Raw genomic sequence first — 23,627 nt, 5'->3', positions numbered from 1 at the left:
ATCCGTCGTCATTGCCTCCTCTGCAAGAACAGGAGACCACTCTATTACCTCCTCCGATCACAGAGCCCAAGAGCCAGAGAGTAGAGGGGGACGAGCATGTATAGTTACATACAGACGAAGTTTTAGAGGAAGGGCAGATTTTTGAAAAAAGAGAACAAATGCCACCTGTGGTAGAGTCAGGATCGTCTCCACGAAAACCATAATGGCTACCCCAGTAATGGAACCACCAAGGGTAGAAAAGACCCCAGAGAGGAGTGATAGGGGCAAATGACCGACTTCAGAGACGATCTCATCATTTGATCAATATATGTCTCCTATGGGTACTACTTTGGCATGGTTAAAACAAGAAGTATTGACTCGTCAAAGGAGATATGTGGACTATATCGAGGAAGAAGGGTTGAAGGCGCTCACGGAGGCAGTAAGAGCACAACACCCATTAGGGGAGATCCTAAGCAAATGAAATAGAACAATGATTTGATGGCACATATTGCTATTCCTCCTCCCCACATAGATATAGAGGACATCGCCCCTAAACACTACCAAATGAAGTAGAATTGGGGAAGGCCATCAAAGATACGACCAAAGTTTTGACTACTATGGGCCTCAAGCAAGTGTTTCAACACTTTGACTGGGATGAGGCAAAAATTTTGAAACTGAGGAAACAAAATGATCTATTTTGAGAGTAAGTGAAGGAGAAAGTAGGTCCTTTGGACCATGATCATCTTGAGATCACTTTAGTAGTTGCCCTCGACAAATGAGCTTAGGCCACCAAACAAAGTGATTCATTTTTGGATGCATGTAAGAGATGGCATCCCAGTTTTGAGGACAAAGGTGTACAAATAATTGAGGCAAATATGAACCTGCTACTCAATATCCAAAAGAATGTTGATAGGTTGGTTACAATGGTTGACCAAGATTTTGGATTGATGGATGAGGTATCCACCTACACCAATGACTTGGAAGCATTAAAGACCATCAAGGTTTGGATGCTATTAGATGTATACATGGTGGAAGAACTAGATAAAATAGCTGATTGGATAGAGAAGATAGTGGCTGGTAATAGAGAAGATAGTGGCTGGTTATGATCGGAGTATATGAAGAAATACAAGATATGAAGAAAAGGGCTCTTGATTAGATTTTGGAAGAAGACAAATATTACAGCTCTGCCAGCTTGGAGATTTTTGGAGACGACTTTAGGTCGCAATTGTTGTTCTTAGTTGAAACCATTGTACAATAGTTTCGAGTAGTTTGAAGCATTTTGGTAGTAGTTTAACTAGTAGAGACTCCCAGATCATCTCGAGTCTTCTCTCTTCTTATATTCTTCTTCTTTAGGAGATTTTGAGTCATGTAAAGGTCCACACACCATGTAATTACTAAAATAAAGAGTCAGGCCTACTTAGCACCTAGTTAGGAGTTTGTTTGTACATAATTTGCTTGGAATGAGTGATTTGAGTACACTTTTTGAAAGGAAAAAGCCCTAGATCCGAAAATTGCATTAAGGATGGGGTTTCTTATAAATACAAAGATGTAATATGTAATCAAGGCCAACATTTTGAGGCAATAAAGTATGCTATTGGTGCTCTCATTCTATGTGTAGTGTTTCTTGTTGGAATGTGTGTTTCCTTTGTGAATTTATGTTCATGAATAGTGATGGAGCCAATGATTTTATTGTGTTTTAATGCCTGTGAGATCAATTAGTTCTAGTTCTTGTCATATTTGCTAACAAATTTCTCTGTTGTGACGAATTGGAGAAAGGATCACCTTCGAGTCCTTGCATAGCAATTTGTCTCGTGTGCGTGCGCTTCCCGTGGCTATACGGTTTGATGAATTGTGAAACATCCTTCGATCTCCATCAATTTCCCTTGACGATTGCATCAATGGAGTTGAGGACGCGCTGCTCCTAATTTCATTAGTTTCTACTTGATCCTTTTGAAGATTTAATTCGTGGATGCAGTGTGGCTATGACTTATGTCCATTAGGAAATTCATTTTCAGCATTTTCTTTTAATTTCATGTTACCTTAAATCTGTTAATTGCTTTTGAACATGTGGTTAGAATAGACAATCTATAGCTGCATGGTTAGAACTAGCATTCATCATAAAAATCAGAAAATACAAAAATCCATTGGTTTGTGGTTGCATTTCTTCAGAGTTTGGTAGGATTTACAGATACCAGCAAAGGCCTCCTTGTGAACATTCACATTTATCTTCAATTGAGCTACAAACAACCATCTAGAACCTTGGAGTTGGTTAATTTGATCAGCTTTTCAAGAGAGAAATTCATAAGAATTTCTGTCATTATTGCTGTGAAATGATTGCTCAATACCTCTCTTAATGGCAATCGATTCAACTATTGTCCTTTGGTCAGAAATTTTGTAGAACATTTTGCTATTGTTGAGACCCTTCCTAGATCTACAAAATGTTAATGACCAAGAAGTGGTCCAATTTGATGTTGGCTAACAAAGGCATTACTCAATATAGCCATAGACACTAAGATGAAATTGAAATCACAATTTTGAGGAAAATTGCAAAAATCTTTTTGCAGATGAGTACTACACCCCAAAACAAATTGCAAGATGATTCACCAAGAACTTCTGTAGATGAGAACTAAAATTCCAAATACAAAGCAAAAGATCATGTTTTTAAAGTAGAAAAATGGGAAAAAACTAAACATGGTTTTTGAGGTGAAAAATCAATCAAAACTAGACAATAAAATTCAAGACATAGATCAGAGAATAAAAAGCTTCATATTGAGCAAAAAAAGGTAAAAACCCTATAGATAATTTGAGGAAAAAAATATTAAAACCATCAAATTAACCTCATTCAAAACAACATTAGATTTTGAGTGATAAACAACATATGTATGAAATTGGATGTAGTGGAGATGAGTATCGCCATCAAACTTTTGTTGCGCCACTTTGATTTAAATATTACTATGCCCAAAGTCACTAGGATCTCATAGAAGCTAATCTTCACTCATATCAATGCCTAGATCCCAAGCTTTCATGCACTCATGCTTATCAATCCCTTGTGGAATCTCATAGCTCAGTTATATCTTGTTGTTTCTATGAGGTAGCCTTTTACATGGCGTAATTGTAATCATGCACTCATCATGCACAACTGAAGGATATTCAATCAATTGTAGTTGTTCCCAAAAGATATTATTGGTAACTTATCCACAAAGTCGATTAAGCACTAGCAAAGTTTGCTCATTTGAAAGATCATCGATAGGGCTCAAATTTCCATCAAGATGATCGTAGATGCTAATTTGACCAAATTGGTGTAACCCTCCTCCTTATCTTTGTGGCAGTCTTGAGGGTTTAGGTGCTCTCCACTTGAAGAGACAATTATTGTCTCTTGCTTGTCCACATCTTTGTGTTGCCGAAGTGGATTTGTGAGTGTGTCTTTATCCTCATTAGGATCTGAGGTGTTACAATCTTGCAAGGCACAACCTTGCACGACTTAGTTTTTAACACCTCTAGCATTAACAAAATATTATACCCATTCAACCTCTGTAGACATTGAACAACTCCATTTGGTAGTTCTACCATACAAATAGGGTCCCACTTGTATGAGACTAACCTATACGACTACCCTCTTGCTAGCGACCTTGCTTCTTCTATTCGATAAGACTTTCCTTCGTACGGTGTGACCCGTATTGTCAATACTTTCCTTCGTAAAATGATGCCAATGCTCTACCCATACAACCAATGTATACATCCACCATACAAACTCCTTCAACTTTCTCCATACGCCTCTTGCCTTTCGTACAGCCTGCAACTACACTCCTAGTTAGTGAATATTAATACGCTTGCGAAAGATTGATATGGTAGATAAATGCAAGAAATTTCAATGTTAATACTATGTAAGACATATGAAGATGAATCCCGATGATTTCACAACCAGAATAAGTACTCGAGTGCTTTGACTATGAATATTATTTAGCAAACAATATTAGATTTCATTGTATAATACAAATTTGTCTTTGAAGGAAGACTTCACAAATTTAGAGCACACAACAAATTATCAAAATGATATTTCCAAAAACAAACTAGGGTGGCTTTGAACCACCAAAATTGTGATTACAAACTAGGGAGGATCTTCCACCTCCAAAATTGTGCACAAACTACCTTCAACCTTTAGCTTCCAGAAATACACAAGAGTCAAATATTGTCCATGATGATTTACAATATCTAGCTATCTCTTTATAAAGGCCTCAAAGCCTCTAGAAAGTTACAATATGGCACAGACTGACAATATTTTATTAAATTATTATTTGGATCTCTTTTATTTAATAATTAAATTAATTAATTATTTAATTAAAACACTTGATTAAAATTTGGGACATTGCACATTGGGGCAGTCTTGATACAAATTAAACACCCTATAACATTCAAAAGTAGAAACTCGAAGAGATAGAAAGAGCTTTTCCCATGTGTGACAAGTAGATGTTGACTGACAGGCATGCCCTCGCCGAATTTAATCAATACGTGGTGTGTGGGAAGTTTGCGTTGAAGATAGACTATTACAGCTGCCCATTGTTTCTCAGTCAAAAAGATTTGAATGATAGACAAGAAAAAATGGCAACCTTCATGCTATCCTCTAGGAAGCCCTATTTCTACTCCATAATTGATATATCTGTTGTTATGGTCGAATCTGCAAATAATTCTATTACTAATGAAATTTTGGAAGGAAAATAGTAAGATGATAAGTTTAAGGTTGGTAATGAGCTCATCTTTTACAAGGAGAGAGTGCATCCTTTTTCAGAATCAAGGATGAAGGAAAACATTTGAGCATGCCAAACACACCCCTTGCTGGTCATCCAAGCTTCTACATGACATACAAGTGATAGAATGTTTTCATGGAAAGGGCTCGAAAATGTTGTGTTGCAACATGTTAAAGAATGTCTAGTGTGCCAACAAAACAAAGTAGAGCATGTTTTTCTAGTTGACATCCCAAATAAAAAATGAGAGAGCATATCCATGGACTTCATCACAAGCTTCCCAAAGATGCAAGGTAAGGATTGTGTAGACATGGTTGTTTAAAGGTCAACTAACTATGCTCACTTCCATTTGATTTCTTCAAAATATAAGGCCCCACAAGTGGCAAATCTGTTTTTAAGAGAGATTTTAGGCTCCATGGTTTGCCAAAGAACATGGTAATTGTGAGTGATTGGGATAGTAGGTGTATCAGCTTGTTTTGGCAAGAACTCCTTTGCTTGATACATACAAAGCTAACCTGAAGCATCAGTTGTCACCCTTGAAGTGATGTGCAAAACGAAATTGTAAACAAATGGATGTAAGACTATTTGTGGAATTTCATTATAGGGTAGCTAACAACATGGATTAAGTGATATCTATATGGGGAATATTGCTACAACACCACATATCACATGTGAATTGATGTGATGCCCTATATGGAACTTGATAGTTGTGGTGCTACTTCATTTATGGACTTAATGCCTATAAATAGTAGAGTTCAGAGGACAACGAGTGTGGTGCAATAGAGTATGGATACCTTGAATGGATACCCTAAATGATCTCAAGGAAAACTTACATCGGGTCCCAAAATCAACAATTATGGTATTTTTGAGATTACCGCCCTATAGGCAATCCTCCATCAAAGGCATAGGAGCTAGGAAGCTGAAACCAAGATTCTATATACCTACCCTATAAGGTGTTGATGAAGATTGGTGAGCTAGCTTATGAGATGGAACTTGCAGCCAGTAACAAAATGCACAAGAAATGTGCTTGGACAACATTTTACCCCTTTAGACGATGAGGAGAAATTGATCCTAGAGCTTGAAATGATGTTGGATGTGAGGGAAAGAAGTTTGAGGAACCTGATCATTCTTGATTTAGTGAAATCGAAGAATATCTTGCTTGAGGGTGGAATGTGGGAATGAGTAGAGATTTTTGAGTATCTAGGTTGAAATTGCCCAAAGGCAAGCAATTTGGGATGGATGATTGTGATATTCCCAATATAGGTTGCATTAGATAGCCAGAGGTGTTGGTTGTAAACACTCCTTTTTTTCTTTTTATTTTGTTTTCCCTAGGCCAACTTCTCTTTTTCTTGGGCTGACTTGAGGATTTGTGATGTATTTATGTAGTTAAATATCTCAAAGGGAGGTATCCAAGATTTTTTATTGCAAACACATCCGATGAATGTTGTTGCCTTTTTGGAGAAAAACCTTAGGAAGGCATCATTCAGGTAGGATGACACACCTTCTTGCTATTTCTCATATCACATCAAATTCTTCCAGTCATCTGAATATACTAATGGTGGAGTTTTGGACATGATTTGTAGGCTAAAAGAGATTGCAATAAGCTATTTGATTATTGATCACATTGGACAGGGATTAGAGTGTGCACCTAGAGCCTAATTTTTGATATCCATTCCTCGTGTCTACAAAGCATCTCCTTTGCTATGTGTCTAACAACACCAACAAAACTAGAGAAACATTGCAGTATAAAGGAGAAGTGACACAAACACACACGCCAAAAGGGAGAACTCAATGATTAGAATATTGACATTGTTGAACATAAAGGGGAGGAATGAGGGTAGTTGTATCGTGTTTGAGTTAATGGTGCCTATACAATCAACATTGGAGATATGCATCTTTATCACCAGAAGTAAGACAAATCAGAATAGGATTATAAATATTTGCTAGGTCCATTATGATTGATCTATGCAACAAATTGAGTCCTTGTTAGTAGAACTAATGCATTATTTTCTGAAATGAATTAATGACTTAACCATTACATGGCTTTTTGGACAATGTTAGATTATTACCTATCTGGTGTTATTGATCTGTGCATTTAAATTGAAAAGTTATTTATGGGATATTTCATAGCAAGGCAACCAGTATATGCCAAAGGCCCACATTTATTTATTTATGGGATATTCCATAGCAAGGCAACCAGTATATGCCAAAGGCCCACATTTATGGTGAAAGATGCCCATCAACATTAATGGTGTGGGTTTTGTCCCACCAAAGTGCTAGTACAAAGCAACCCCCTCATAGAAATGTGGTTGTTAGCCTCAACATATGATCAAAGTACATGCCTGCCCTTACAAGGGAGGAATACTGAGTGGGTTTTAGCCAACATATTTGGGTTTTCGTCTAGCAAGAACATTACATGCCCACCATTCTTGGCAAGGCTTGATCTTAAAACCTTGACTTCGATACCAAGCAAGGCAACCAATATGCTTAAAGACACACTAATGGTGAATGGTGCACACTAGTGTTAAGAGTGGGGCCTTTGTCCTACTAGAGTGGTAGTATAGGCCAACCCCCTTATGGACATGTGGTTGTTGGCCTCACGATTTGGTTCAAGTACACATTTGCCAATACGATAGAGGAGTGTTCATTAGGGTTTTCATCCAATATGGAGATTACAAAATGAGGGACATTAGGAAAAGGGGAAATTATAAGAAGTATGGAAAAATGTCAAATGCTCATATGATAGCATTGATAAGGAAATTATCATATACAATAGAACTTCAACACATAATATTAGAGTTCAATTGAGATGATCATTTCATAGAAAGTAACAAATAATGATATTGCTTTGGGTTTTTGACTCAAAAAACTACACAATTGAATCCTGATAGCAATAGCACTATTTGATGTGTCATGGAAAGCATCTCCTACTTATCAAGTGGCAAAATTTAAATTGCATTCATTGATAATGTGAATGCATATTACATTAAGTTACAACAAAATGCCCAATGATTGCAAGTTTCAACTACAAGATGACAAAAAAACTTAAGTCTTAAACATAAACCTGCTTTGGTCATAGACATAGTTATGGTGATATCCCCGTCAAAATATGAATTATATAACTAAATGAACAGTTTTAGATTACATGGAAACAAGTTTTGAAGGGACCTTGAAGCACTTTAACAAAAGATAACTATAGATTATAGACATTAAAGCCCAACAAAGTTACCGAAAACAAAACAAGATGGATCGAAGGCAAAAGCCAGCCAAGCAAAGAGACAACCTACTGAACAAAAAAGGGGGGGACAGCTCCAAAACACAGACTAACCCCAAAATATAAAAGGACACCAGAAGAAACACCAAAGGCAGGTAACCAAGACACATCCTGCTCTAGTTTGTCCATCTCCTCTACCTCTTTCTTTATCTTTTTCACATTATAGGCAGCAGAGGCCTCCTGTTTTTTGGTGTTGGCTCTAGTGCGTCTAGAAGGGCCAACTTGATTATCTATTGGGGAATCTTTATCTTTACTAAGGTTCTCCAATTCCTCAACCAGGATTTTGATGTGATCATTAAACACATTTAGGATCTTGTAGCTCTGATTAGCTATGCTCTTTAGGGTGAAGTCTAGACTGGAAATCTTACCTTCGAGCACAACCACCCTATCGTCCAACTAATTGTCGGGATCAGTTGCAGAAATCTCCCTTGTGGTATTGCCATCACGACCCTCATCCTGCAGATTAATATCATCCCTCAACTCACACTCCGCTCAGTGTCCTTCAACCTCTTTTTAATCTCCATGTTGGGTTTTCATCCAACATGGAGATTACAGAACAATGAGGGACATTAGACACATTTCAAGGATAGAAATAGGACATAGCCACTCTTTGGGTTTGATTATTGAAAAAGGGGAAATTATAAAAAGTATGAAAAAATAGAAAATATACATATGATAGCATTGATACGACAATCATCATATACAATAGTACTTTAATACATAATATTAGAGTTCAATTGAGATGATCATTTTACAAGAAGTAATAGATAATGATATTGCTATGGGTTTTTGACTCAAAAAACTACACAATTGAATCTCCATAGCAATATCACTATTCGATGCGCTATGGAAAACATCTCCTACTTATCAAGTGACAAAACTTTAATTGCATTCATTGATAATGTCCATGTATATTACATGAAAGTTAAGTCTTAAGTCTACAAGATGACAAAAAAACTTAAGTCTTAATCGTTAGCCTACTTTGGTCATAGGTATAGTTATGGTGATATCCCCATCAAAATACAAATTATTAAACTAAATGAACAGTTTTTGATTATGTGAAAACAGATTTTGAAGGGACCTTGAAGCACTTTACAAAAAATAATTAAAGATTATAGACATTAAAGCCCAATAAAGTAACTGAAAATAGAACAGGGTGGATCAAAGGCAAAAGCTAGCCAAGCAAAGAGACAACCTACCAAACAAAAAAAGGGTGGGACACCCCCAAAACACAGACTAACCCCAAAACATAAGAGGACAACAGAATAAACACCAAAGGAGTTCAGCAACATGCCGCTCTAATTTGTCCATCTCTTCTGCCTCTTTCTTTATGTTTTTCACATTAGAGGTAGCACATGCCTCCTTTTTCTTGGGGCTGACTTTGGTGCGGCTAGAAGGGCCAGTTTGATTATTCATCGAGGAATCTTTATCTTCCATCGGAATGATAGCTCTATCTTTACTAGGGCTCTCCAATTCCTCAACCTGGATTTTGATGTGGTCATTGAATGTCTTCAGGATCTTGTAGCTTTGATTAGCTATGCTCTTCAAGGCAAAGTCTAGACTAGAAATCTTACCTTTGAGCACAACAACCCTATCCTCCAACTTATTGTTAGGATCGGCAACAAAAACCCCCCTCATAGTATTTCCATCACAACCCTCATCCTGCAGATTGATATCATCCCGCAATTCATTGTCCAGCCCAGTGTCCTTCAACTTCATTTTACTCTCCAAGGCCTTGACCTTTAGGTTAACCTCCATAGTCTCATGAAAGGACCACTTGAGGGCTATATAAGGAGGGCATCCGAGTTGCTTTCTCTGCTCGAGTCATCAAGAACAAGCATAGAGGGGTCAATCATCTAAACAATGTCAATATCCCCTTTCTCCTCTGCTCTACTCACCAAATTGATCTTTGGCCTTGGCACATTTTACTTATCTTTTGCAAATCTGCAGACTTCTAGTCAGCAGAATCGTCAAGGTGGGGGGAATCATTCTTCTTAGGGAAAGTAAACCCTGGGGCCCATTAAAATCAGAGGCGGGGGGAATCAATGTTAGGGGCCACAAACTAGACAAACTTGTCACGCTTCTTCAAAGGGGGAGATTGAGCTTTCATCTTTTTCTTCTTTTTGCTTTGTTTATCAACCTCATCCTTGTATGTATCCATGTCCTCATCTTCCTCAGAAGAAGCCTCCCCCTTAATAGTCTTACACTTCTTATTAGAAGCCTATTAGATTTTGGAGTATTCTTAGCAACCATGGTCCCTTTACCTTTTTTCTTCAGATTATCATCCATCTCATTCGACCTTGAGTCTTTGCTGAAGTCAAAATTTGAGAAATTGTCATCATCAGAGGTCTTTGACCCTTCCGTGTCCTCCACACAAGCCACATTGTCTTGAATAGAAGGGATAATCGTACTAGCCTTAAAGTGATCATAAATAAGGACCATCATCGCATCATGGATTGGGGGACTAGTAATCTCTTGAGATGTAATACCATTAGTACTCGTATTCAAAGGTGTGTACAAATAAAATGGAGTGGAAATTTTCCTATTGTGCGTGAAATGATTTAGTAGCACAAAATGGTGGGTACAAATCCTCAAGAATCTCCCATCCCAAGTGATATAATACATAATTGCCTTCAGCACAATTGTCCATATTTTCTTAATGCAACTCGAAGAGTAATAGGTCTTACCATATTAAACTAGGGCCACCCTTTCCTCCTCATCCTTAGGAAAGGAAGACACAACAACACCCAAAACTTTCCTATTCTTGTCAAACTTCTTGCCCATAATTGGAATGTTCGTGACCTGTGAAATCAAATCCTCAGTGATGGTGACTTTCGTACCCTGAAACACCAACATGCACTCCTCCCAACTTTTATAAAAGATATTGGTAATTGTAGGATTACCCCATGGAGGCGTTTCATGAAAGGGGTTCAAGCTCCCGCGGAAATTTTCCAAAATCCTTATGTGCTTTCTCCATCTATCACAGGACGTAGGCTCTTTGCGTCTTCTCTGCCCTACCATACTAACCAAATACCAGCAACTGTTGTAGAACAAAAAGGCTTGTGTTTTACGAATGCTGTAGAGCTCAGTGGAAAGACACTTGTAGTATAAACAATAAACCATTGATAAATAAGAAAGCAAACTACCAACGATCTAGAACATCCATAATACATGTGAGCAATAGTAGCAATTATTGCCACGATTGCCCCAATTTCCATTCAATCAATCATGATTGTACCCTTACGGAGATCCAACTTAATCATTCCTTAAAACCCCTTCCTTTCCATGTATTTTATTATAATTAAATGTGACCAAACCTCTATTAGAATTGTGAACTCACCTTGCTACGACGTACACTGATCCGGTTTCACTCCCATGTTAGCAAGGGAGTCCGCTATTGAGGTCGATTCCCTATAAGTATGACAAATGAAATACTTTTCCATGGAGTTTTGAAATTCCTTAGATTCCTGAATAATGTTAAAAATAGTCCAAGGAGTCGAGAGACCCTTAAGATAGTTGATAATATTGTTCGAATCTCCCTCAAGCCAAACTTCAAATATCCTCATGTCCTTAACAAGTCTAACAACTTGAAGGGTAACCATAGCATCTGCATAGTGGTTGGTCTACTTTTCCACAGGGAGCACCACAACAAGAATACATTGGCCAACATGGTTCCTTAACAGTCCCCCACACCCAACCAACCCAAGATTTCCCTTGGTTGCCCCATCAAAACTAGCCTTGATCCATTGCCATGGAGGAAAAAGCCATTTACTCTCCTTTCTGCCATTATCTTGCTAGATAGAGGTAGACAGTGAGATACCCTTAAACTCTCTCATGGGAAGGGAATGATCACTTAAGCAATTATAATTTCCAATATAGCCCTCTCAATTTTAGGAGAGGAAGACTTATCCGTAAAGATTTTTTTATTCCTCTCTTTCCATATACCACATAGCATGTGTGGGAGAGAAAAAACCAAAGCCTTCTAAACTCCTTAGGAAGAGATATAGAAGGGGACAATTGAGAGAAGCAATTAGAGATAGAGGAGGGAAAAGTCCAAGCCAGATTGAAGCTATTAAAAAAGAGGGACCAGATGGCGGTGGCAAAGGGACAATGGATGAAAATGTGATTGACCCATTCCTTAGCATTGCAACAAACAACGCACTTGTTAGGAAGATAGAATCCCCTCTTGCATAAGTTATCCACTGTAAGGATTCTATTTTGAAGGAGAATCCAGAAAAATATATTAATCTTCGGTAAAAGACTAGGGAACCAAGCTTTAGCCCAACAAGGAGGAGGCTCCGAGCTGAACAAGATCAAATTATAAGTTGAAGCAACATAATACACTCCTAAGGGAGAAGCCCCCCAATTAAATGAACAGTTAATAAACAAGAATAATATAATTACAATATAAACTAGCTTATATATATTTAAATATAAATTAAGCCGAGAGATATCCTTCTCGAGGTGCCTATTTTCATAATCTGACTCAGTACAATAGGCGCCTTAGAAGGATATCTCTCGGCTTATTTTATATATAAAAAAATATATATAAGCTAGTCTTACCTATCATAGAGGAAAGGCAAGCGGTATCGTGTCATGTCTCTTGCATCATAACCGTATTATTAATCCTTGCAGTTATTAATAATTTTGAAGGTTAAATGACCGTCAAATTTTATAAAATCTCTCGAAAGTTTACATTGATGAATGCTCAGTGTAGAAAGCCTCTTGGCTTAATAATGATATATTATATAATATAATATATATTTATAATGATCTAATGATCCAATATAATTATAAATAGTGATATTACGACAGATAAAATATATTGGAAATATTGTAATAAAACCAATATTATTCATATATCAAAAGTTGTATATTAATTGGTTGCTTAATACCATATATTAACCGGGATGGGCACTGGCTTCCTCCTCCCTGTGGAGTTCTGAAAATTAACACTGATGGTTCTTCCCGTGGGAATCCTGGTCCGGCTGGTATTGGCGGAGTGGCTCGTTGTAGTTCTGGGGATGTTAAATTTTTCTTCTCAGTTCATAAGGGTGATTATACTAACAATCTCATGGAAGCTTAGGCTATTTTATATGCTGTGGAACAGTGTTGCTTGCGGGGATGGAGTAAGATTATCTGTGAGTCTGATTCCCAGGTAGTGGTGAACATGCTTTCTTCGCAAGAGCTTGAGGATGTTAGTTGGCAGCTGGCTACTGTTGTTAAGCAGATTCTTTTCTTCTCTTCCTCTTTTCAGTTCATTAGGTTCACGTATATTCCTCGTGAATCGAATAGAACTGCTGATTGTTTAGCCAAATGGGCATCTAGTCATGATCCGGGTTGGAATATTAGGGATAGGAGGCAATTGTCCTTTGAGATGGTGCAAGAATTTGATGATCTTGTTGCTCAGGATCGAGCTCCTTGTTGAGCTCCCCTTGTTGTATTCCTTTCTGTCTTAATAAATTTTTACCCCTCTTTTTGCAAAAAAAATATTAAAGATAAATAATAACTAATTTTTTATAATAAATTGTTAATATTATATATTATTTAAATAATAATAGAAGATAAATTAAATATGATATATTAGATATAAATTAACAAGAAAACTAATTATAAATAAATAAATCTATTATCAATAAAATGTAAATATTTTATAAATCAGGAATGTATATAATTAATAACCAAAAGTCACAACCCCTAGCCTCCGAATGACACACTACTTTGGAATAATGATATAAAAATTATCATCTTTTGATTAAGAAAGGATATATTGAGAATATAGGGAACTAGTCTGCAAAAGGTTAATGAAGAAATGTAAGTTAAAGTAAGTAGGGTCCTGACAGGGGACATTACAAAGACATGGACTCAGACTTTGCAGAAAAAACCAACGAAGTGAAAGAACAGAAGAGGTCAAGAAATTTTTAAGGATTTAACCTTCCAAGCTCCTATTATTAAATAACATTAAAGACACAATAACATCATCAAATACAAACTACTTTGATCACATGCACAAGTATACATTGATCACATAAGTATAAATGCAAATTGTAGCTAAAAGAAATCACACACGCGTGCGCACACACATTTTGATAAATGTAAACAAAACTCATTGAATATGAAATGCCATCAAAACCGATATTAAAACTACAATTATAAGACTATATGGCTCGAAGGTGGTTGCTTTACTCATCCATAACATCATGACAAGTCATGCATTGGCATCTAAGTTGGTTTCTAGATGATGACGTAGCCATGATGTTTTCTTCTGTCTCAGTGATGGGTGTGCATATTCAGCCAATGAATTTATTGATAATGTTTTCTAAATTTCTACATCTTTTGTTTACAAACTCATTAACAAAGAGGAGCCTCGTTAAAAAGATAAACAGGAATATTCTATTTTGACTTCAGCTAGGATGCTAATAGTTGATATTCTTCGATCAGTTGTCTATGCAAGGCATAATGATGCATTTTGCATTATGAAAATGACATTCCTTGCCAGCTATGATTTTAATTTGTATTCAGTGGCAGGGCTGTAGGATGCCATCTCTACCTATGACAATCATTTTATACTAAACAAGCTGTCCAAAATATAAAATTAAATAATCCATGATCATGACTCAGACTATGAATATGCAGAATCTGTAACAAGGGATATCTATGATGTAGATTTTATGATAACGATTCATCATTGGCCTATTACTTGCTTAGACCTATAGTTTGATGGGGGTTTGAGGGAAACAGGAAAATGGGGTTGACGATAATAGGGTGTTGAGGTGAGAGAGAGAGGTCTGGAGTTTGGGGAGACAGACTGAGATAGAGAGAGCAATAGAATGCTGATAGGAGCTTACTCATTACTGAAACTTACCTATGTTTACAAATTTATAAGATCTACTAGCCTCAAAGATCCTGCAAATATATACAAGAAATATAAAATGTACAAGAAAAACACATATTGAAATATGACATGACTAAATGTTATATTTTGTGTATATATTCTGCTGAGGAGAAAGAGGATTGGGAGTTAAATGTTATCTTTTCATGTATGTAGTTTGTGGGCATCTCATAAACCAAGAAGGCATTGAAATTTTGTGAGATCAAATAAAATAGTAAAATTGCTGAGTCCTATGTCCAGATTCCCCAAGACCTGGCCAACTTCAATTCCAGGTTGCCCAAACCCAGGGAGAGTGCCTTGATTTACAAATCCAAGAATACGGACAATTCTTGAAGATTCCTTTTACACTGTTGACTCTTTGGTTACAGATCTATATTTATAGATGACATGATCAGTTAACTCAACCTCAAAAGGAAATTTTATAGCTGTGTTGAATCAACATAGTGCTTATGTTACGCAAGAGCCTATAACAGAACGGTAAATTGTGAGCCTCTTATCGAAGAGGTCTTGGGTTTGATTTTATTTACACTTAATAAATAATAATAATTAATCACAACACATAATAATTAATCTTGACTCCGGCCTCTTATCAATTGAAAAAAAAAAAAACATAATGCTTATGTTGTGTCTCAGAATTCAGAATTTTGAATAGTGATTGAAATTTTAGAAATAAAAAAATATAGCACAGTAGCATGCAAGTTAAAATATATCTCGTTCAATTGTGGCATACTTCATGGAAGTTCAGCAGAAATAAATTTATACATAGTTCTTCCACACGATTTTAAATTATTATTTATAGTCAAATCTGTAAATTTGATAATATAGTCATATTATCTGTTTGTCTCATCTCAACCATAGATGATATCCTCGACGTCATACTATATATTTATTACAAAGTACAATTGTTTTTACTACCAACATCATTGCCATCCCTTTGTTTTTCTATTTTTTTGTGTGCGTTTTTATTAAAATACCTTTTTGTTGGTTGGGCCATAGGGGACGGGTAGCTGTCACCTGTTGGTTTGAAGCGTTCTGTTAGTTTTCACATGTTACTGCTTCTGTTTGATAATATATTTCAAGTAAATTCTTATTAGTATTTCCATTCTGAAAATGAGTGGATGAAAACTGTAGATAGAAGATCTCAATTATCTGCATGAGATTCAAATTATGCCTTATGTCAAGTGAGATTTTTTGTTCTCCTCAGATGTGACTACTATAATCTGTCAACTGAACTAATTCCATATAAAGATGCTCTGTCCTGGCAAAAACGCTTGGTGGATGCTAAACAAGCCTTCTTGGAAGAAGATGAGGATGTATGTAGTTCTCTGGTGGTTCTTCAGCATCCTCCAGTTTATACTTTGGGCACTAGGAGCTCAGAGAAATATTTACACTTTGATTTGCAGCATTCTCCAATTGATGTATTTCGTACTGATCGTGGTGGTGAAGTAACGTATCATGGCCCTGGCCAGGTAATGCTAAACTTAATATGGCAATATACAATTACTTCTTTAATAGTTCCTATACTTCCATGTCAAAATGTACTTGCTAGTTACGTAGCTTCATGTTTGCATGAGCGGAATCAAACTTATACATTTGTTTTTGGCTCTGATTCGTTCTAAGATGCATTCGAGTTGCAGCTTGTGATGTATCCTATTATGAATTTGCGCCATTACAAAATGGATCTTCACTGGTATCTCAGAGCTCTAGAAGACGTGATCATAAGATCTCTGTGGTCTGAATTTTCTATAAAGGGATCACGCATTGATGGGCTTACTGGAGTTTGGGTTGGTATGTGTCTCATCTTTGGCAAACTGTAATCGGGAGACGGTGCAGATTATTTCTCATTTATCCTTTCTGTACAAGCAGGAAATCAGAAAGTGGCAGCTATCGGTATTCATGTTTCTCGGTGGATTACATATCATGGTCTTGCAATTAATGTTACCACAGACCTTACACCCTTTTCCAAAATCGTTCCTTGTGGCATAAGTGATCGAGCAGTTGGGAGCTTATTTGAGATTTTGAATTCAAGTCCAGATGAAGCGATTCCAAGGCTTACAGGCAGAAGCCAAAAATTAGATGCATCCACACTATTAGATTTGACTCTGAAGTCATTGCTCAAAGAATTCTCAGAAGTTTTCCAGGTAGATCTAATTGAGAAATTACCTCTTGACAGTAGGAGCATCTCGGAATCTGCAAATGCATGAACCATTCACTCATTCTTTTGCTATTTAAAGTAGTCCTATACTTTACACCTTATGTTGTATTCGGATGCTTTAGTTGCATGTTTACTGAGAAGATGATAAGCCCTAACATTGATCAAAACTGGACCTTTGTCCACTACGTGCATTGGCATGTTCGTATGATGAGATAGTCCAGTTGAATTGTATGTATTCATGTGCAGAAACTGTTTAAAATCATGCATTCGTGTATAAACAAAGCCGGAATCCAAAGATTATTTGATGCTTTATGTGCCGCTTTGTACACTGAAACGATGTTTGCATCTTGAAGGAACATATATTGTTTTATAATGTGCGGCAGCCCTGTCAATGTTGAATTCTCAATCCAGTTGCGAGGGATATCAAGAAAAAGCTTTCATTTGTATGGGCACGTTAAGTCCATTTCGTTGCAAAGATACAACTTCAAAATCCTGAAGAACGAGTTTGGATTTTTCAAAACTGTTTATCTATTGATGAAAAATTAAGCGAATTAAACCCTATAATTTAATGGGGTATTAAAATACGAGTCGTTGAGAATCTGTCATGATATGTTTCATGTGTTTTTGAAGATGTAATTTAGGAACCTGATCACTTAACTAATCAGTTCATAAAGATTATGATGAATCTTGAATAATTCTCTAAACGCTGGGTTTCCAACTCCCTTCATCTATGAAGAATAATAATTCTTCTTAGGTCCTCGAGGTGCTCTTTCCAATTTTTTTATTTGACTAAATTAACCAATTACAATGAAGTATTAAATTCTATTGAAATTTTTTTTTTATAGTTGATTATTAATAATAATTTTCAATAATTAAAAATATGTTTTTTCTTATTTTTTATTGGTTAGAGCAATGAAAAAAATCAAATTTTTAAAGAAAAATGCAAAAACTCGAACAACATCACTTTAAAAAAAATCTAAAAGCTTTTTACATAAAATTCTATAAATTTTCATTAGATGTTCTTGCAATAACTTCCTTTTGTGATTTTCCACATATATTAAAAATTGAAGCGAGTTAAGCAACGATATAGAGTTCAGCCACACAATGAATTTATTGAGAAAACATCCCCGGGGCAGGGCCATAATGTAAATGACCACTCTGATTTTGATCTACACTGCAAATATTAGGTGAATATCATTTGTCAATAGACAAAAAAGCAAGGCAAAATCTACTTCTCTCATTGTCCTGTGAGGCCCACACACATTTCATTTTCATTGCTGTAACGACACCAATATAAAAGTCCCTAAACATGAGTTGTACTGACATAGCAGATACTTCTTAACAACCATGGTGCTTTGAAAAGGACAATACAACATCCCAGAATATTGTGAAGGCGTGTGTAGCTGAGGTTATTTGAGGTCTCCAAGTTTATATTACATTTTATTAGCACTATGTATTGATTTCCTACAAACCCTACCCATTTTTGATAATTTAACATTGTTAATTGCATGACACAGCTTGTCCACAGTCTTGAGGTAAGTCGTACCTTGTGGTTTCAGCAAGTTCAGATTTTTTAATGACTGCATGTCTCGCTCTCACAAACACGCACGATGATCCCTACTTTGCTTACTTGATACAATGCATTTCATTTAGAGTTCGTATTTTTTTTTAAATGTGGGTGAAAGCTAGAATTGGCATATTGCCAAATTTAAAACTTTCCCTTAGCTCCGTGCAAAATTGTTTTGAGAGACAAAATACAGGTTGTTGATTTAGCTGTAATATTTTATGGAACCTTTTACGATTCAAGCATTTGTTTTTGCCAATATATTTGAGTTGGATTATAGAGAGATTACTTTGAGGCATTTTGTCAAATAGTCTCCCAAAGGCCTAGCAACCAGTGTTCTTATTGTAACGTTGTAAAGCTTAAATGACAAATATGGAAAGCAAATAACATGCGCTAGGCACAATGGAAAATTTGCACAATTAAAGATCACATTTTATCTAATTTCACAGAGTGATGCAAAAAATCTTGGCATATTTTTACCTATGATTGAATTTGTCTTTTCCTTAGGAGTTTACCTAATCGCAGTGAAATTTGATAGTTTATTTAATGCCTTTATATATCATAGAGAAGTATTGTTTAGTCTTTACCCATAGAACATTGTTTCAATTTTTTACTGGTACTTCCTTTAGAGGGGGATTTGATTGTGGATGACAAATGTGTTGAAGTTGATGAAAGATTAACTCCATAGCTCCTAAGAATCACCTACATGCAAACATCTGTCACAGAAAGAGAGAAGTAAAAAACTATGGAGGCAAGAATTGTTAGATCCATTGATGAGACATTCTTGATGAGCAAAAAGATAGATTGCTATTATTAAAAAAAATTAAATTAAATTACAAAGAGATTAATCCTTATAAAAGGAGATAAAAACCTTAACAAGGTAAAACTTAGATTGCATGATAATAATTAATAAAATAATTAATTATTATATCCTTAAAGTTTAGTTTAAGTAAACTAGAAATAATAAGTGGAATAATAATTAAATTAAAATGATTTAATTAATAAGGTAATATCTTATTACTCTAACACCCCTTTAAGATAAAGTTAGGGAGTAGCTAAAAACCTAGAAACTACTTCTGAAAGCAAATTTGGGTCTCGACAACGACGCCTGATGCAATACTCAAGCACAACCAAAGATCTGTAAGGAGGAGAAATAGAGAAAACCACATGAGAAAAACTCTACTCCAAAAAGAGATGAAAATAATGCTAATAGAATGTTGCAGAAGATAGGAACAAAAGATGATCATGAAGAGAACCATTGAAGCATGAAGTTGCAAACACTTTCAAACTGTTGATCTGAAGAACCTCCACTATATAGAACATGACTAGGTAGAGAAGACTAAGTTTGAAGAGTTGATCAACTGAAGATGGAAGATATCTTCATGGACTCCTAAAATAGGAATGGAAGAATGTCTATATGGTAAATGATCCATCTCACCGAAATGCATAGGTATCTAGCCACTATAATCGCCTAGTACATAGGATCAAATATTGAATACATAGCTCATTTCATCGAAACGAGAAAGCAATAAAACCAATATAACCCTCGCAAAATGTTGAGAGGTAAGACATGAACACTGAAACAAAATGCAATATCTCGAACAAAAAGAAGAACTAGGAACATTGAGAGAGCAAAAGAAGTACAAACAGCTATACTGACACATGTCATCGACACATCATGAGGTTAATGTCATGGAAGGAACACTCACTTGACAAAAGAAGATTATGAATATAGCCAATGTGAATCCCCCCAAGGCACTTTATAATGTAGTGCGAGTACAACAAAACACAAAGATGTGCAAGATCCCAGAATGCAATAGAGTGACACTTTATCTCAATACCTTTGCAAAAATACTACAAAAGGATGTCAACAAAGATCAAAAGAGACATAAGGCTAATACAATAGATAGAATAACCCATGAAAAATCATTTGAAACAACAAAATTGATCCCCGAGCTTGAAACAATCAAGATATCCATCAAAATATATAAAATTAAAAATATGAATGGGATGTGCCTAAAGCAGAATCTGGAAAATAGAATGTCTCAAAATATGTCTCTTGGAGTGCAAAATAGAACTTCTAACTTTGACAACCAAAACAAGCCACCAAACAACATCAAAAATCCAAATAAATTGCACCATCACGACGGGCTTAGAATTAACTTTCTAACGATATCTCATTTGCAAACAACGAAGTCCAGATGAGCAAGTTATGGCCAAAAAACTACATGTAGGTCCAAAAAAAGTAGGCTTGGGATCCGTGCTAGAATGCTTCGAAAAGTGTGCACACCAGTACCAGAAATTGACATGAGAAGCATGTCAATTTAGTACCAAAACTATCTCAATTTGCATGCCCAAAATTCTTGATTTGTGTGCCAAAAAATCTTGATTTTCGTACCAAAAATCATAAAATTGTCACCTCAAGAAATGTGCCAAAAGTCTTAATTTTAAAAAAATCTCGATTTGCGTACCAAAAGCCAAAAATTGCTACCTCGGAAAACATGCAAAAATCTCAATTTGTGTGCTAAAAAATAGAAATCCCTACCTGGAGAAACGTGCTAATTTTTTAAAGAAAAGCACCACCTTAGGTTACATGCCCAATATGGAGGCAATATTATTTAGCCTCAAATTCCAACCGTATTCAAATTGGACAAATTTTATATGAAAACAGGGGTTTTTGTGTACTCTGACCTCAACGGTGATATCCATTTGGACTCAAAGTGCTCCAAAAAATGGTGACCCCCCATATTCAATACAAAAAATTCTGAAAAATGAAACCCTCTGAAAGAGAAAACACAAATTTGAAAGCCAAGCCAAACTTCTCATAAATAGAACATGGGCATGAAGATCTAGAGCTGTGATACCATGTTGAAGTTGATGAAAGATAACCCCACAGCTCCCAAGAATCACCTGCATGCAAACACCTGTCATAGAAAGAGAGAAGCCAAAAACTATGGAGGTTGGAATTGCCAAATTCATAGATGAGACATTCTTGATGAGCAAAAAGATAGATTGCTATTGTAAAAAAAAAAATGAATAAAATTACGAAGAGATCAATCCTTATAAAAGGAGGTCAAAACCTTAATAGGATAAAATCTAGGTTGCATGATAATAATTAATAGAATAATTAATTATTATATGCCTAAAGTTTAGCTTATATAAACTAGAGATAATAAGTGATTTAATTAATAAGGTAATATCTTATTACTCTAACACAAATGTTCATAAAATAACAATAGAGACATAACTTATAGTCTTCTATACCCCCTAGGCTCCCTAGGCTGCTATTACCCTGGTTCAAAATTATCTTCATTTTCAATCTTGCGGATGGTAAATGCTTTTAAAATTACAAAACTTTACAAAAAGTTACAACCCTCTAACAAAATTAGTAAGATTGCAGTGATGTATGTTTACTTGACTGGCAAATGTTATATGGATCTACTTCAAGCTTTTCAAGAACACTTTCTCCCTCGCTAAGCAATGCCAAAAGTAAGTCCTCAGACCCTACATAGTTACGAAATAACATCATTTGAAAAATGAGTCTAAAATCAAAGACTTGAAGCATGTAAACATTTACAAGTTTATTGATATGGTTAACCTTGAACTGGGTAGTTTAGCAAAGCCTTGTTGCAGGGTAGACAAGCCCCTGCATTGTCTCATGTCCAATTCTTTCAAGACTTCTAGACCATGAAGTTCATTGCACTATACTTCAATGATTTCACATCCTTCTAAAATTAATTTCTTTAAACAAGTAAGCTTACTGAACTTGGTGAGGATCCTGTTTAGGCTGAAAAAATTTAATCTAAATGAAATTTCTGTCATCTCTAAAAGCTACGAGGTTTCTTTTAGCAGTTCTGTCAAACTTAAGCATCTCTGAAAAGATATCTTGGACATTGACAAAGGGGTCAACCTTCCCAGAGTTTAGAGAAGACTACTCTCTTACATTCTCTTCTCACTGGAACCCTACTCAACCAAAGAATTGACTTAAATCTAGATATTTTATTGAAGTAAGTTTCTCAAAATTGCTTGGAATCTCTTATGAAGTCTTGCAAATTGCTTGATGTCAATGTGCTTAGTTCCTCTATTAAACATTGGATTATTACTTAGCTGAATAATACTCCGATTGTTTGGTTTCATAAATGAATCAAAGAATATTGCATTGTAGTGCCTACCCTAGTTTGCTTTCAAGTATATTGCTGAATTCTTTTAGGCCACTTTTCATGCTTATGTGATTTAATTTAGTGGTACTTGGTTTCTTTATTGGTTGATACTATTTTCATGATTCGGCTATAGATTTGATGAGCTACTTCGTACTTGAGATATTTCATGCTTTATTATGGTTCATGAATATTCCTTTAATGTTGTTTTAAATACTTTCATATATAGATTTTGATTAGTTACCCCATACTTGCATGTGTATGGTGTACATGTATGTTTTGATTTATGGTTGATGTATCTGATGTGGTTGAGGGAGGGAGTCGTAGGCACCTATGAGTCGAGATCTACACAATGTACCACTCCTCACCATTGCTTTCTTAGTTTAGATATATATGCAAGTGTACATGCTCAACTTTTTTGCAGGTTGCAGGCACCAGACATCACCTTCCCTCAATTGCAAAGATTAGTGTGCCCTATTACAATATATCAATGGTAAAAAAGGGGAGATAGTTCTCGAGTCCAAATCTTAAGCGCAAGCCTATTTTGTTTGAAGATAAAGGACAAGTATCTAATTTCTCCACCCTTTTGAATTCATCAAGGTGACATGAATTTGAGAACCTAACCTTTGAGTTTGATTTCATACTTTGTCTTTTAGTTGAGTTTTTGTATGAGAGTATGTGATGTATTTTTGTGGTTTTTAAGTACAATTATACAACCGAGGAAATTATCAAATGATTTGACTAAACGAGAATTTTAGGAGAGAACAAATTATTATATTATATTTAATTAATTGTGAATTAATTAAACAAAGGAGGTAGATTTATAAGATTTTATTTGTTATCGGTAGAAGGCCATAGCCATAT

The 23,627-nt window shown here is 35.7% G+C and overlaps 1 protein-coding gene across 2 annotated transcripts in view; it reads left to right on the top strand.

Moving 5' to 3' along the window:
- The window catches only part of LOC149565581 (octanoyltransferase LIP2p2, chloroplastic-like), an 83,371-nt gene extending 65,747 nt beyond the window's left edge, over window positions 1-17,624 (top strand). Inside the window, exons 3-6 of one of the 2 annotated variants that reach the window (XM_089819103.1) lie at window positions 16,092-16,200; window positions 16,291-16,356; window positions 16,525-16,675; window positions 16,754-17,624. In XM_089819103.1, the coding sequence (XP_089675229.1) occupies window positions 16,092-16,200; window positions 16,291-16,356; window positions 16,525-16,675; window positions 16,754-17,091 (664 nt within the window). In that variant the 3' untranslated portion in view covers window positions 17,092-17,624. Of the gene's footprint in view, window positions 1-16,091; window positions 16,357-16,524; window positions 16,676-16,753 lie in introns of both variants that reach the window. The other variant, XM_089819102.1, reaches the window with a different exon arrangement.
- The last annotated feature ends 6,003 nt before the right edge of the window (window positions 17,625-23,627 follow it).

The sequence above is a fragment of the Cupressus sempervirens genome, chromosome 3 (assembly GCF_028749045.1).
Source record: "Cupressus sempervirens isolate cs-2001-9-10 chromosome 3, ASM2874904v1, whole genome shotgun sequence".
NCBI classification, from domain to species: Eukaryota; Viridiplantae; Streptophyta; class Pinopsida; order Cupressales; family Cupressaceae; genus Cupressus; species Cupressus sempervirens.
The sequence above is the reverse complement of the archived record's forward strand: the minus strand, read 5'-3'. Positions and strand labels throughout refer to the sequence as shown.